This window comes from Pelodiscus sinensis, chromosome 6 (assembly GCF_052426305.1).
Source record: "Pelodiscus sinensis isolate ZL-2025 chromosome 6, ASM5242630v1, whole genome shotgun sequence".
Classification (NCBI taxonomy): Eukaryota; Metazoa; Chordata; order Testudines; family Trionychidae; genus Pelodiscus; species Pelodiscus sinensis.
In genome coordinates, this window is record NC_143057.1 from 70,231,419 (window position 1) to 70,246,539 (window position 15,121).

The window sequence follows — 15,121 nt, forward strand, 5'->3', positions numbered from 1 at the left end:
CGCTCTGAATTTTTTCAGGCCTCTTTCTTCTTTTCCTGTTGTCTGGCTATTTGGAAGGAGGAGGGGCTATCTCTGACCCTTTTTTTTCCCCATCTTAGTCCCTTGCATTGTGTATCAGCTGTTATTTATCCGCAAGCCTGGAAATTGTAGTACAATCTACACCAGACAAGAAAGCTAGTATTACCTATCCTAAATGTGAACTTCATGGAAGTTGAGTGTAGGACTTGCACAATAGCAAGATGACAGCTGTACATTTTCCTCTTACCTTGAATTTGGCCCTATTTATAAAGATCAGTGAAGCATGTTTGTTTTGTCCTTATCTTTATATGAATATAAAAGTGGACATTTAATCAATTAATAATTTTTCTCTTTGAAGCTGTGGGCTGCAGGGGATATGTCAATGGAAATGTTATTAATTGACCCACCTTGTGAAGTACTCCAAGTTATCACAGCACAGAAGCCTTAAACAATACACTGCATCCATTTGTAAGAGTAGGCTATTATATACGTACTTGACTAATTTCACAACGTACAGGTGAAGTCAAATTATTTCAAACTTTACTTTTTTCTGCTACTCAAAATGCTGCATAATATTCTTTTAATTACAGCCAATCGGATGACGATTCTGGTTCAGCATCAGGTTCTGGATCTGGTTCAAGTTCTGGAAGCAGTAGCGATGGAAGTAGCAGCCAGTCAGGTAGCAGCGACTCGGACTCTGGTTCAGAGTCAGGAAGTCAGTCAGAATCAGAATCAGACACATCTAGAGAGAAGAAACAAGTTCAAGCAAAACCACCTAAAGTTGGTGGAGCTGAGGTAAAATGAACAAATAAATGTTCTCGTAAAAGGTATTAGACTTTGTGTGGTTTTCTCCTATAGCTATTTTCACTATTTATAGGCTATAGATAAGATCTAGGGATGAAGGAATTGTTAAACTGTAAAGATTTGAGCTTTTATTGATTAGTAAAATATCTGTGTATCATGGATAGGAATATCATGGAATTTATTAAGGGCAAGATTTTCAGAAATGGGGATACATGAAATTATGCTACTAAATTCCCGGGTACCTAAATTAAATAGCCTGACTTCTAAAGTGTTGCGCACCCAGCTACACCTATCAATTGTAGACTGCTAGCCCACTTTTAAAGATCAGATCCTTTATTTCAGCACCTACTCTACTAAATCTATTCTTACCTTTATTTTTGAAAATCATGTCTGTATACGTTAGTTTGCTGTTACCAGGAAAACTTCAAATTTCCATATGGTTAGTCTTCTATGAGGAAAAAGAATGCAAAATTTCAGAAGAAAATCTAAATTGTTTAGAAAATTGTTTCTAAGTATATCCAACGGGGTGTAAAAACCTCAAAATTGCTCTAGCTGCTGTTGTGTGTAATATATAAAGTTTGTAAAATATTATTCCTCTTGGATGAAATAAAGTATAATAATTATGGTATTAATTTACATAATTCTGCTTAAAACTCAGTTTTACTTTTTTATTCATTTTTCAAGATGTTGCAATGCTTCCTTAATTGTATTAACTACATTCCTTTTGGAATTATTTGGGTTATAACAGATTATAATATATTAGCAATACAGTGCTATAGCATATGTATTTGTGTTAATATAAGTTGGACCTCCCTGGCTTGGCACCCTTGGGACCTATCGGGATAAGGGAGTTTGGTGGACCAGATGAGGTCTGAGAGAGGGGAGATGCCAGCTTCCCCGCTGGGTTACTCTCCCCAGTTGCCTGGCCTTGTTGGAGCTTGATTTGGCCCCATTGGAGCTCACAGCTACAGCACCACCCTGCCGGAGCTCACGAGATCCCCACTGGCTGCAGCCTCTGCTGCCCCGTGAGCTCTGCCTCCCTCCCACGGCTTCCCTGTCCCTCTGGCTGCAGGCTTTGTTGCCTTCCATGTGCACTCCAACTCGCTAGCAACCTCTGCCTCTGGAGCACTCTCGTCCCACAACATCTGTGGTTCTTCCAGACCATAGAGTTGCTGGACCAGAGAGTCCCAGATGACAGAGGTTCAATCTCCATAATAGTTACTACTTCATTGTCCTGTATAAAACATGCTACATTTTGCATTAAAATATTATAACAAATTGTAACATTCTCTTAATTCTTCAAATTGAATACATTTGAATAATTCGTCAATTTCAATAATATTAAAAACAGCTAATTTTAGTAGCAAAACTTCAGTTAGGGAATTTGGCTGTATTAAATTATTGTAACATTTCACAGTATTTGACTGCATGACTCTTCTATTTGAATCCTGTTTCAGTTTTGGAGATCAAATCCAAGTATTTTGGCTGTACAGAGATCAGCAATGCTCAGGAAGCAGCAGCAACAACAGCAGAAAGCAGCCTCATCAAACAGTGGGTCAGAAGAGGTGAATAGCTCAATTTGAGTCATCGTTTTAAATATAAGCATAGATATAATTACTCATTCTCTATGTAAATGTAACAATCTGAAGACAATAAGCATTATGTACATAATCTCAAAAGAGAATGTGGCTCTTGTGGAGAAATGTTGAATCATTTTTAATTTCACATATTTGGGTTAAGTAATGCAGAAATTACCCTTCCTAGAAAGAGCTTTAACCAGATACTACCAAATTACAGTCCATATACTCGCAAGTCACTTATTCCTGGCCCTCTTCTGTGTTTCCAGCTTCTAAATTACTTATATGCATAAAGATACTTTCCAAATATTACTTTTTTATATAAGCAATTGCTGTGGTTTCTAAAAGTATGTCATACATTAGTGAATGGAAGGGCTATATGACAGTCTTTGTGAAGATGTGGTCCACATAATTTAAAAAAAAAAAAGTTTGAGAACTCACTTCTAGTCTCTTTCAAGGATTCCTTTTCTTGTAATGATTTTTGAATTTTTCAAATACAAAATAGTTCTGATCAGTTGATCTTAGTTGAATCTAGGATGCAAACACATGTTATTGAGGTTGAGAGGGTAAAAGTTATCTGATAAGCAAAAAAGTATGTGAACATCTCTTCACTTCTAGGAATAATTAAACAGTATGGTCAGAAGTATCTTCTCTCATAAATTCTACATTTTCTTCTATTACCATGAACTTATGTTTTTATATGATACAGTTGTGTTTTTTTAAAACTATTTATTCAGTTCTATGTTAAATGTAAATTAGGATTTTCTATGTAAACATATTGAAAATATTAACTTATAACTATTGCTAGGATATCTATTGTTTCAGAATCTGAAGAAGTGGACTGTGCCCACAAAAGCTCATGATACCACCTTCATGTTTTGTTAGTCTTTAAAGTGCCACCAGACTATTTGTTGGTTTTTTAAAGTTTTTCATGTTGATATGGTTTATATAATGAGTTTTAAGGGTTATTTTGAAAAAATGGTTAAGGGTTATAAAGTGAGGTTTAAGGGTTATTGAAAGAAGGGTTTTCTTTCGAAATAACCGCGTCTAGACAGCGTTTTTTATTTCGAAATAAGGTATTTCGAAATAGCGGCTGGACGCAATTATGCAAGTGAAGCACGGGAAATTCAAATCCGCGCTTCGTTTGCAATTTCGCTTCGCTGCATTTGCATTCTTCTCTCGAAAGAGGAATGCAGTGTAGACTTACTCTTTGTCTTACTGATGTCAAGCCTTAGGGCCTTGTAATTAGTTTGTTTATAGCAATTTGTGTTAAGTAGTTGTTAAGTGTAGTTAGCTGTTAAAGTCCCAGCCTGGACTTTGCCCCAGGTGGAGTATGCGCTGGTGTCCTGGGTTTAAGGCCTGCATGGAGTTCAGTGGGCCTGTTTCTGCAAGTGATTCCCCCCTCCCCCATAGCAACTACCTAAAGTGCCTGCAGGAAATCACACGAAAGACAAGTGCCATATTTGTAAAAGCTTTTCACCCTGCACACCCAAATGGGGATATTCAGTTATGAGCTCTCCTCATGGAATCTGCCCTTCATATAACTTCTGTGTTGTCTCACCAGCACTCACTAAACACCTTGGAGTCGGTGTACCTTCAGTACTGGGTTCTGCTTGGCATCTTGCCCCATTGCTGGTGCCTAAAAGAAAGGCTAGGAAGCATGGCTCCCTACCATCAAACAATAAAGGCCTTGGGTTATTGGGCAATGAGAACCACTTAGGGCTGCCCAGCTACTCCAAAGCCACGCATTTGAGGTTTCCTTTAGCAACTTGATAGGTTAACCACCCACTCCCAGGAGCAACATGGGACCTAAACTCCTGAAAGTACCAATGCCTTCACAAGCCGAGAGATCAAAGACTTCTTCACATGCCTCAAAAACTGGGAAAGGCTCTCTGAGACTAAGCTTGCTGGTCATGGGGTAGTGGTGCTCCACAGATTCCCCCAAGATGAAGCAGTGCTCTCCACCTCCACACGTCAGATCACTCAAGTTGCAGCCCAAACCCTCTCAGGTTCACCCTCAGTCACTGGCACTGCAGTCATGGATTATCCTGAGGGAGATGCTGATCACTGTACTGCCAGTGCTGTTTGCCCTCCTGTCAGTTGTCCTCTTGATGCAGGTCCCAGTGGCCTGCCTTGTCGGACCTCTCCTCATCATATTTCCAGTCCCTTCCCCCAGCACCGATTCCGGAGCTCTGCTGGTATTTTAATTGTGGTTGAACCTTTGGTTGGCATTGAAGGATATTCCATTCATGGCCCTGTTCCCGACCTTGGTCTCAGATGCTTCAGACCTGGGCTAGGGAGCCCATAGTGATGAGCTCAGCACTCAAGGTCACTGTTTGCAGGATGGATCTCATCAGGAAGCTAAGGTTTGTCTGGCCTGCAAGGCATTCTTGTCCCACCTTAGGGAAAATGTGGTTCAAGTCCTCAACAACAATATGTGTTACATCAGCAAGCAAGGCGGAGCCAGTTCGTCAGCCCTTTGCCAAGAAGTTGTTCATCTTCAGGACTGCTTTGTGTGGCTTGGTGTTCATCTTAAGGATGTTAAGGAACAAGTATTTTGCTAATCATTTTGTATCAATTACACAATTTGTCAATAAGGGGAGGAGCTCTGAAGAGCTGCAGTGAGGGTAGCTCCCAAAGCTGATGAGTTGAGATTGAACAGTCCCAGCTCACGCTGGCTCTGGGACCGCTATACTTATGCAGACGAGGACTACATTCTTTGAGTGTCTGCCACTCAAAGTCCTGGCTTGCGCAGTCCCAGCTCGCGCTGGTTCTGGAAGCTACCCCATGGTGGTTCTTACTACTCTTAAAATGCAGAGGCGCAGTGGTCCCGGAGCTGGCGCAAACTGGGACTGATTGGTCCTGGCTCACGGAAAGCTCAGGCTGTCACGAACAGAGGGTGTTTTGTGGCAGCGGCCTCTGCCTGCAGTGGGGTGGTGTCAGCTCCTTGCTATCCTGCAGCTCCCCCCAGTACTGGCTTCTGTATGAAAGGTAGCAGGGTAGAGAGCGAGTAAAGCATAGACTTATTGAGTAGTCAAGTACTCGCTTACATCTCTAGTTCATCTGGTAGCCATGCATCTGCCAGAGACCAGAAATGTGCTAGAAGATTGCCTCTGCAGGACCTTCTTGTCTCTCTACAAGAGGTTGCTGTGAGGCACCCAGTATGATCTTGGGGAGTTCCCCATTTCCCAAGGTGGACTTGTCTGCATCCCATCAGAGCAGGAAATGCTACATGTTATTCTGACTCTGTGGGATGGACGAAGGTTCCCTGTCAGATGCTTCCTTGTTCCCAAGCTCTGGGGTCCTTGTGGGGCCTTCCACCCATGCTGTTGATGCATAAAGTCCTTGTGAAGACCAAACGTACTGGGCAAGGGTTATCCTGATATCTTTCAGTAGCTGTCCCAGACGGCTCCCTCTCTGGACCTGCTATCCTAGGATCACGACAATCTCTTGCACCCAAACTTGGAGGTATTGCACTTGTGAGAATGGCTAATGACTGGCTGAATACAGAAGAGTGAAAGACTGGGTACAACAGGTCTTGCTGGATAGCAGAAATTCCTCAATCAAAATGACTTACTTGGTAAAGTGGAAAAGGTTCACATGTTGGGCTATGGAATATTGCATCTGAGCTGAGCAGATCTCATTGCAGGTTTCTTCTGCACCTCAAACTTCAGGGCTTGTCCTTGTCCTTGATCAGAGTCCACCTGGCTTCTGTTTTGGCTTTCCAACCTCTGTTCCAGGGCAGGTCAGTCTTCGCTCACTATATGACAGTATGATTCTCAAAAGGTCTGGAGATCTTCATCCTCATGTCTGGGACCCTGCCTCCCCCTGGGATTTAAATTTCATGCTGTCAAGACTTATGGGGCTCCCTTCAAACCGTTAGCTTTCTGCTTTCTTCTCCTCTCCTGGAGGATTTAGATCCTGGTAGCGGTTACATCTGCTTTCAGGGTGTCTGAGATCAGAGTGTTTACATCAGAACCACCGTATACAGTGTTCTACAAAGAAAAAGTCCAGTTGTGGCCACACTTGGCATTACTACCTAGGTAGTTTTCCAGTTTCATGCTGGCCAGGATGGTTTTTTTAACTTGTTCTTTTGAAGCACAATAAATCTGAAAAGGAGCATAGATTATACACTCTGGACATGAGAAGGACACTGGTCTTCTAGGTTGACAGGACAAAGCCATTATGCAGGTCAATGCAGCTGTTCGTGACAGTGGCAGACACTCAAATAATTTAGTCCTGGATCACAGCCTGCATCTGATACTGCTACGAGCTGGCTAATGGTGACGGTCAGGTTCTTAAGTGTCATCAACAGCTTTCTTGGCTCTAGTGCAAATCCAATAGGTCTATAGAGCTGCTACCTGGTTGTTTGTCTTCACAGCAATCCCAGGATGATGTTGGCTTCAGCAGGGCAGTGCTGCAAGCTGCAGGACCATGAACTCTGAGACCACTTTTATTGGCATTGCTTGTGAGTCACCTAGAGTGGAATCAATACAAGCAAGCACTTGAAGAAGAAAAAACAGTTATAACTGTCTTTTGTAACTGTTGGTCTTCAAGATGGTGTTGCTCATGTCCATTTCATTACCTGTCCTCATTGCCCCTGTCAGAGTTGCCGGCAAGAAGAAAAGAGAGGGTGTAGGGTCAGCAGTGTCTTATACTAGTACATGAGTGTCTCACTCAAGATGACATTGCTGCCAACCCTGTGGATACTGCTAAAGCAAAAATATCCACAACTGTGCATATCGTTGCACACAAACCTAGAATGCAATGGATATGAGCAATGCATCTTGAAGAACAACAATTATGAAAGGTAGGTAAGATTTTTTTCTTTGACATTCTTAAGAAACATTTTAAACTGTTCTAGGGCCTGAATGTAACTAGCTTATGACTGTTTTAAAAACATACTGCATGCAGGCACAATAATTTTTAAAAAGATATTCTAGTAGAGCCTTATATATGGACAAACAATTGTGATAGATTTTGAATACTAAAATTTGGAAACCTTTCTCATATTCAGTGCATTGTTGTGTATTGAAAGAGACAGGAAATCAAACATGAAAATAAATGTATGCTAGTTCAAGAATGGAAGCCCAGATTGCTAACAATTGTATTGCTGTTTTAATATTTGATAACAAATTCTGTACATTCTTCACTTTCGTGGCAGGATTCTTCTAGTAGCGAAGACACTGTGGATGAATCATCCAGTGAGAACAAGAGGAAAAAACATAAAGAGTAGGATATTTTACATATAAGAATACTACATAAAAGTTTCCTTTGTACTTGCATATTTTAGTATTTATGTATATTTAATCTAATATATAAAAGTATTTCAGTTCTATTTGGACTTCAGGTTTTTTGGACATGTTTTTGTTGCTTTTCAATTTTGACTAGACTGTTGGGATATTTTCTAATATAGATGTTCATATGCAATTTATGTAAAACAGGACTTCGCATTCCTAGTTAGTAAAATACCCTGTATCAGGTACGCTTGGATTGATCATGTCTATTCAAAAGTACCTCCAGCAATGCTTTATAGAATCTACACTGAAACGTATTAGTTGTAACACACGTTTCCTGCTGAATAGCTGCCTATCCTGAACATTATCTATATACTAGAAGATTTACATGATGTTGCTCAGGTCTTTAACTCAATTAATTTTTGTTTTTTGGAAAATAAATTGAAAATGTATGTGACATGGCTGAAGGGCTCATTATGCAGGCTGCTCTGGGGAGTGAGGATTACCCTAGCCCTCTCTCACTGCAGCAGCTTGGAGTCAGGTGAGAAACTCTTCTCCATGTCCACAGCCTGGGAAGGGATGTATGTTCCCCAGCTGGGGCAGGTCCAGTGGGTGGGAGCCATAGAAGGATTATTCTGGTTTCCGGTGTTTGTGTACATGGCTTAACTGTAGTGCTGAATATTCTAATTCTTAACATTTCTGCCTTTCGTTATATGCAGTGAAGACTGGCAAATGTCAGGATCAGGATCTGTCTCTGGGACTGGTTCAGATTCTGAATCAGAGGAAGATAGAGAGAAAAGCAGTTGTGAAGAGAGTGAATCTGATTATGAGCCAAAAAATAAAGTGAAAAGCAGGAAACCTCCAATCAGGTAAGAATTATGGAATTTAAGATACTTTATGGTAAGGTTTCTGATGAGAATCGGAATGTCTTCTCTTTCTCCCTAAGCTAAAATCAAAATGTAACTATTCATAGAATTCTGTATCCCTAGAGAGGAAGTTGATTTTTAAAGTTACAAAAGATGTAATCATAGCAGTAAGTCATAAGGTACATCTAGACTACATGCCTTTGGCGACAGAGGCATGTAGATTAGGCTACCCGGCATAGGAAAATGAAGTGGCGATGAAGATAATCGCCGCTTCATTTAAATTTAAATGGCTGCCGCGCTGAGCCGATCAGCTGTTTGTCGGCTCAGCGTGGTAGTCTGGACGCTCCGAGGTCGACATCAAAGGCATTTGTCGACCTCCCAGGTATGCCTCCGGGGATGAATTTTCCTATGCCGGGTAGCCTAATCTACATGCCTCTGTCGCCAGAGGCATGTAGTCTAGACGTACCCATAGTGAATGTTTCCTTGTATTAGAGTTCAATATAGTTGAGTTGAACAATCACTGTCAAATATTAGTACTCTGTAAGAAACGGCAGAACATTTGTGACTATTTCTGTATTGAAAACATCTTTGTTTTGTCAACTCCTGTTTTTTTTAAGAATTAAGCCAAAAAGCGGGAAGAAGAATGCAGGACAGAAAAAGAGGCAACTTGATTCATCTGACGAAGATGAGGATGATGATTATGATAAAAGAGGGTCTCGTCGCCAGGCAACAGTCAACGTTAGTTACAAAGAAGCTGAAGAAACAAAGACTGATTCAGATGACTTATTGGAAGTCTGTGGAGAGGACGTCCCACAACCTGAAGAAGATGAATTTGAAACAATAGAAAAGTTTATGGATAGTCGCATTGGACGAAAAGGAGGTATTTTTTTTTTAACCTAGATTCTCAAAATGCTACAGGGTGTGGGCCTGGGGGGAAGTTAGGTGCAGGAGTGGGGTAAGGGTTGGAAGTTGCGGTGCGGAGTCCAGGAGGGAGTTGGGCTGTGAGAGGGGCTCAGGGCTAGAGAGGAGGTTGGGGTTGCAGGGTGCTTACTTAGGGAAGCTTCTGTTTGTAGGGGGATAGGTGACTCTGTGTGATCTGTACAGCCCCATATTCATCTGAAGATACCCCTCCACACACACACCCCACAGCTTCCCTTGGCTGTGATTCCTGGCTAATGGAAGCTGTGGAGGTGGAGCCTCTAGGTGAGGTCAGCAGAGGGATAGAGTTTCCCAGTGCTTACAGGACACGGCTGCAGCCCAGGGCTGGAGGAAGCGGGAGCAGGAGGAGGAATGAAAGCAGAGCCGTCCCTTCCCCCACCAAGAAAGGGCTGTCTTGGGGCTATTGTGGCTGCAGCCTGGGGACCCAGGCTTTTGCCTCTAAAGACCCTTTCTTAATTCAGCCCCAGTTTCTTTAGGGAAAGAAATACAGATGTTGTCTTAGCTAAGAAGAAACGTACTTTTTCATGGGTGTTAATTGTCAAAGAAAACCCTAGACTCAATCCTAGCACTATCCTCAACCAGCTAACATTTTAAAACCACAACTTACCTTGTCTTTATTAGGATTTTACCATGTATTAACACATGCTAAAATAAACACTTCTTCATAGTGTAGATATGGCCATAGAGAGGAAAAAAAAGGGGGAGAGAGAATCAGCAGGGAAGGGTACAAAGAATGATGGTCCTGGGGGTAAGCATACTTTACCTAAGTGATGCTGAATGTAGCAATAAGATAATAGATAAATCTAAAACTTTAATAAAAGTTTAGTTAAATAAAATACATATTTTCAACTGTATATCTGTGCAAACTTTTTTTATTAAAGAAAATTTTATGTGGATTATGAGGGTAGTATATAGAGTTTAATATTTATGCCCTATCCCACAGCCATAATTAAAACAACTGTTTGGCACTGTCCAGAATGAGCCTTAAATAATATTGCTTCTTCTTCGAGTGGCCCCGTGGGTGCTCCACTCCAGGTGTCGGGTCCCGTCCCGGCGCCGCGAATCGGAGAGCTATCAGAGCCGTGGTCCGCCGGACCGCGCATGCGTGGCTGCCCGAGGCGGCGTTCGCGCCTTTGATGTGTTGTGCGCGGTCCGGCTTGCTCAGTTCCTCTCAGCCGCCCTCGGTCGCGGACGAGAGCTCCTACTTGTCAGTTTCACTTCGCAACAGCTTTTTCAAAGAAGCCTTCACATTTGTAAATAGTTCAGAGCCTGATTAGTTAATTAGTTCTTGTTGGTTTTTACTTAAAAAAAAAAAAAAAAAAAAAGAAGAAGAAGAAGAAAAACGGACTGGATCTCACAGCCAGTTGAGGGGACAAGTGGAGGAGAGTACTCAATTTCTCCCTCCTCCTTAATTCACTATGCCGGGATCCCCCGGTTTTAAAAAATGCTCCGTCTGTCAGGACCCTATGCCGATATCAGACGGTCATGATTCTTGTGTGAGGTGCCTGGGTGAGACGCATGTCCCCCAGAAGTGCACTCACTGTAGCAAGTTAACGGCGAGGGCTCGTAAGGACCGAGACTTGCGCCTCAAACTTATTCTTTATGGAAAGGCGCTGGAGTCCGATGCCGTACCCGCCTCTGGCATAGCAGCCCAGAAACGGCGGGCAACGTCTCCCGGGACAGCCGTTACAAAAAAGACTAAGGCGTCCCCAGCTCGATCGCTGCCAGACACCACTAAAACAAGATGCCCTGACGAGGCATCTGGGTCAGCAGTCCCAGGGCAGAAACGGGCTCCTGGTCAGACGAGACCGGCACCGGCTCCAAAAACCGCGCAGAAACCAGCATCGGCAGGAGCGCGAAAGCCGGCACCGCCAACTGCCGCCCAAGCGGCGCCGGTGGCGGAGATTTTAAACCCCTCGGTGCCGAGCCGCCAAGTCTCTCAGGCGGCACCGCTGGCTGATCTGCCGGCACCGGGCTCTTCGTCGGCACGGTCAACGCTGCCCCCATGTGGCGATACAGAGGCATTACAGCCGCGTGCGGCACCGAGCTCTCCACCAGCAGGAGAAATTGACAAGGCTTCACTGCATTGCAAAGCCGCAGAGAGAGAAACTTACAGGCCGCTTTCCCCGTCGCCTACCTTCTCTCCAGGACCGTCTCCTTCTCCACCCAGGTACCGAAGGCACCGGGACTATAGTCTTTCTCCATCTTATCAAGTGCTAAGAGGACCTTCCCATGGGGACACGGTCTATATAGAAACAAGACGCCCCCCATCACGTTCTCGCTCCCCAAGGAGTTCATCAAGGCATAGATCACCTAGGCGGTCGCCACGACGGATCTACTATATTCGCAGTTCAAGATCCTCCAGATACTCTTCACCAGCACGTTCTGACCGTTACTATGATCGCTACCATAGGGCTGAATATGATCGCCCCCACCCTGGTCGCGCTACCCTATCTTATAGGAGTTCTTCACGTAACTGTCTATCACCCAGTGCGCAGCACTTACCAGAGCGTCCACAAAGATTGTTTTCATCACCTCCATCAGAAAGCTTAACCATCCATCAGGATCACTCAGAACCAGAAGAGGGCCAACTGTCCGAGACAGAAGATCCTCGGCCACACGTTTCTCCAACGGACTGTCCTTCGTCGTCACCGGATGAAGCAATGATTCCAGATGATGCCTCTCCCTTGGATGACCTGAAGCACTTCCAGGACCTATTCAAAAGGGTTGCAAACACACAGGAAATACAGTTAACAGACGTTCCCATGAAGAAACATCGTCTTTTAAAGAATTTGCGACAGCAACAACGGGCAAGAATCGCCCTCCCTATCGATGAGGCCATCATGGAAGTGGCAGACGAAATATGGCAAACCCCTACATCGGCTGCCCCAACTAGTAAGAGGGTTGATAGAAAGTATTTCGTACCTGCTAAAGGACTGGATTTCCTTTTCAACCACCCCCAACCCAACTCTCTTGTAGTTGAGGCGGTACAGCGGAGGGCTAAGGCTCCTCAATATAAGAATACATTCCAAGACAAGGATAATAAAAAATTGGATGTGTTTGGAAGAAAGGTTTACTCTTCGGCTACGTTATTGTTACGAATCGCAAATTATACAGCCCACCTTTCTAACCACAATTTTGATAATTACTCAAAGCTTACAGAGCTACTACAATATCTACCTGATGCCAAGAAACCCTTACTGAAAGCCATAGTCCAAGAAGGATATATAGCCTGTAATACTACTTTGCAGATGGCCATGGATGTGGCCGACACAGCTGCACGGGCCACAGCTACGGGGGTCGCAATGAGGCGGTCTTCCTGGTTATTATCTGCTGGAACTCCACGGGAGCTTCAGAATAAAGTAGAAGATCTACCCTTTGATAAACAGAAGCTTTTCGCTAGTAACACCGACGAAGTTCTTCATTCTGGCAAAGACTCCCGTACCACTTTACGTACCTTGGGAATGTACACACCTCCCTATAAACGTAAACGTTACTATCCTTACCAACGGAGGTACGATTATGCATTCAATAAGAATCAATCACGTCCCCAAAACAATCAGCGCTTCCGGCAGCGTCCTCAACGTAAAAGATCTCAAACGAACCGTTCATCCAATCAACCTGCACCTAAGCAGCAAATTTGACTTTCCCGTCGAGGATGCAAGCACGACCCCCACGTTCAACGTACCACAGGACTCTTTACACATGTTTCACCATCGATTAAAATGGTACCTCCCTCACTGGTCCAGTATCACCACGGACAAGTGGGTTCTGGAGGTGGTACAATTTGGTCTCTCCATCCCCTTTCTATCCATTCCCCCCACCACCCCTCCTACCCCGTCCCTTTTCAGGGACCCCTCTCACGAACATTTGCTGAAACAGGAAGTTCAGCGCCTACTGAATATCGGTGCTATAGAGAGGGTACCAAGTCAGTTCCAGGGAAAAGGTTTTTATTCCCGGTACTTCCTTACCCCAAAGAAGACAGGAGGGTGGAGACCCATTTTGGACCTACGCAAGCTAAACCGCTACCTCAGGAAACATCGCTTCAAGATGGTGACCCTAAATGCCATCATTCCGTCGTTGAACAAGGGAGACTGGTTTGCAGTCCTCGACCTCCAAGACGCCTATTTCCACATAGCGATCCATGTGGCACACAGGCGTTTTCTCCGCTTCCAGCTAAGTCAAGAACATTTCCAGTACAAAGTACTACCCTTCGGCTTGGCATGTGCACCCAGAGTTTTCACCAAAACTTTAGCGGTAGTGGCTGCCCACTTGCGCAGACTGGGAGTGACAATTTTCCCATACTTGGACGATTGCCTCCTAAGAGGTCAAACATATTCAGAGGCCAAACACATGGTGACAACAGCCTCTCAGGTTTTTCACTCTCTGGGTCTACTCATAAACATGCAGAAATCCTCGCCAGAACCTACACAAGATCTGGTCTTCATAGGAGCGAGGCTCGATTCGAGAACAGCGCGCGCTTATTTACCTGCCGAACGTTTTGCCGCCATTCAAGATCTTGTTCACACCCTGACGTATGCTCCAACGATCCCCGTCAGAGTACCGTTACAACTACTGGGACACATGGCCGCCTCAACAACTATTGTTCAAAACGCAAGGTTACATTTTCGCTGCCTTCAACACTGGCTGAGTACAGTATACACTCCGATGAAGGACAGCATTCACAAGGTGGTGGCGATACCGTCACATGTACAACAATCCCTACAGTGGTGGACCAAGCCGACCAATGTTATGGCGGGCATTCCTTTTCACCGTCCGCAACCGTCGAAGCAAATAACAACAGATGCGTCCCTTACTGGCTGGGGAGCGCACATGGACGACATGACGATTCAAGGTCGCTGGTCCCCGCAGGAGATGCTCTTACATATCAACATTCTCGAGTTACGAGCAATACGTCATGCATGTCAGCATTTTCAGTCCCATATAAGGAACACGACTGTCAGAATCCTTACGGACAATATTGCCACCATGTATTATGTAAACAGACAGGGAGGGGCTCGATCCCGATCTCTCTGTATAGAAGCGATGCACTTGTGGAACTGGTGTACCCGCATCAATACCATCCTAACAGCTTCCTATTTGCCGGGTGTCCAGAATACTATTGCGGACTCACTCAGCAGGCTGTTTCCCCACGACCACGAGTGGGAACTTCGCACGGACATTCTACACGGTATTTTCGCCCAATGGGGGTTTCCCTCAATAGATCTGTTCGCTACTGCTGCCAATGCCAAGTGCCCCTATTATTGCTCCAGGGCAGGGATCGGACATCGCTCCTTGGGAGACGCTTTTCTCCACAATTGGGGAACGGCACTGCTATACGCCTTTCCCCCGATCGTCCTAGTTCCCAGGATCCTGGAAAAGATCACTGTAGAAAGGGCTCGAGTAATTCTCATAGCCCCAGCGTGGCCACGGCAGCCTTGGTATTCAGTACTCCACCAGATGTCCATCAGGACACCGTATACCCTTCCTCTGCTTCCGGATCTCTTGACTCAGGGCAACGGCTCCCTTTCCCATCCGAAACCCGAAACATTACACCTCACGGCGTGGATGCTCGCTGGTTCAATCCAATCGAACGATCATGTTCGCAGAGAGTCAAGGAAGTATTAGTACACAGCAGAAAAGATTCCACTCGAAAGACCTACCTCGCCAAGTGGGCCAG

The 15,121-nt window shown here is 44.4% G+C and overlaps 2 protein-coding genes across 5 annotated transcripts in view; both read left to right on the top strand.

The window, feature by feature from the left end:
• Positions 1–15,121, top strand: part of CHD1 (chromodomain helicase DNA binding protein 1) — a 99,525-nt gene that overhangs the window by 26,051 nt on the left and 58,353 nt on the right. For all 4 annotated transcript variants that reach the window (XM_075932080.2, XM_075932081.2, XM_075932082.2 and 1 more), the window contains exons 3-7: positions 609–813; positions 2,280–2,387; positions 7,564–7,631; positions 8,356–8,505; positions 9,120–9,382. In XM_075932080.2, coding sequence (XP_075788195.1) covers positions 609–813; positions 2,280–2,387; positions 7,564–7,631; positions 8,356–8,505; positions 9,120–9,382 — 794 coding nt within the window. The remainder of the gene's footprint in view (positions 1–608; positions 814–2,279; positions 2,388–7,563; positions 7,632–8,355; positions 8,506–9,119; positions 9,383–15,121) is intronic.
• Positions 10,440–13,182, top strand: LOC149524165 (uncharacterized). The gene has a single exon (XM_089779308.1). It carries the CDS (start codon positions 10,860–10,862, stop codon positions 13,083–13,085), a length of 2,226 nt encoding a protein of 741 aa, XP_089635434.1. The 5' UTR covers positions 10,440–10,859; the 3' UTR covers positions 13,086–13,182.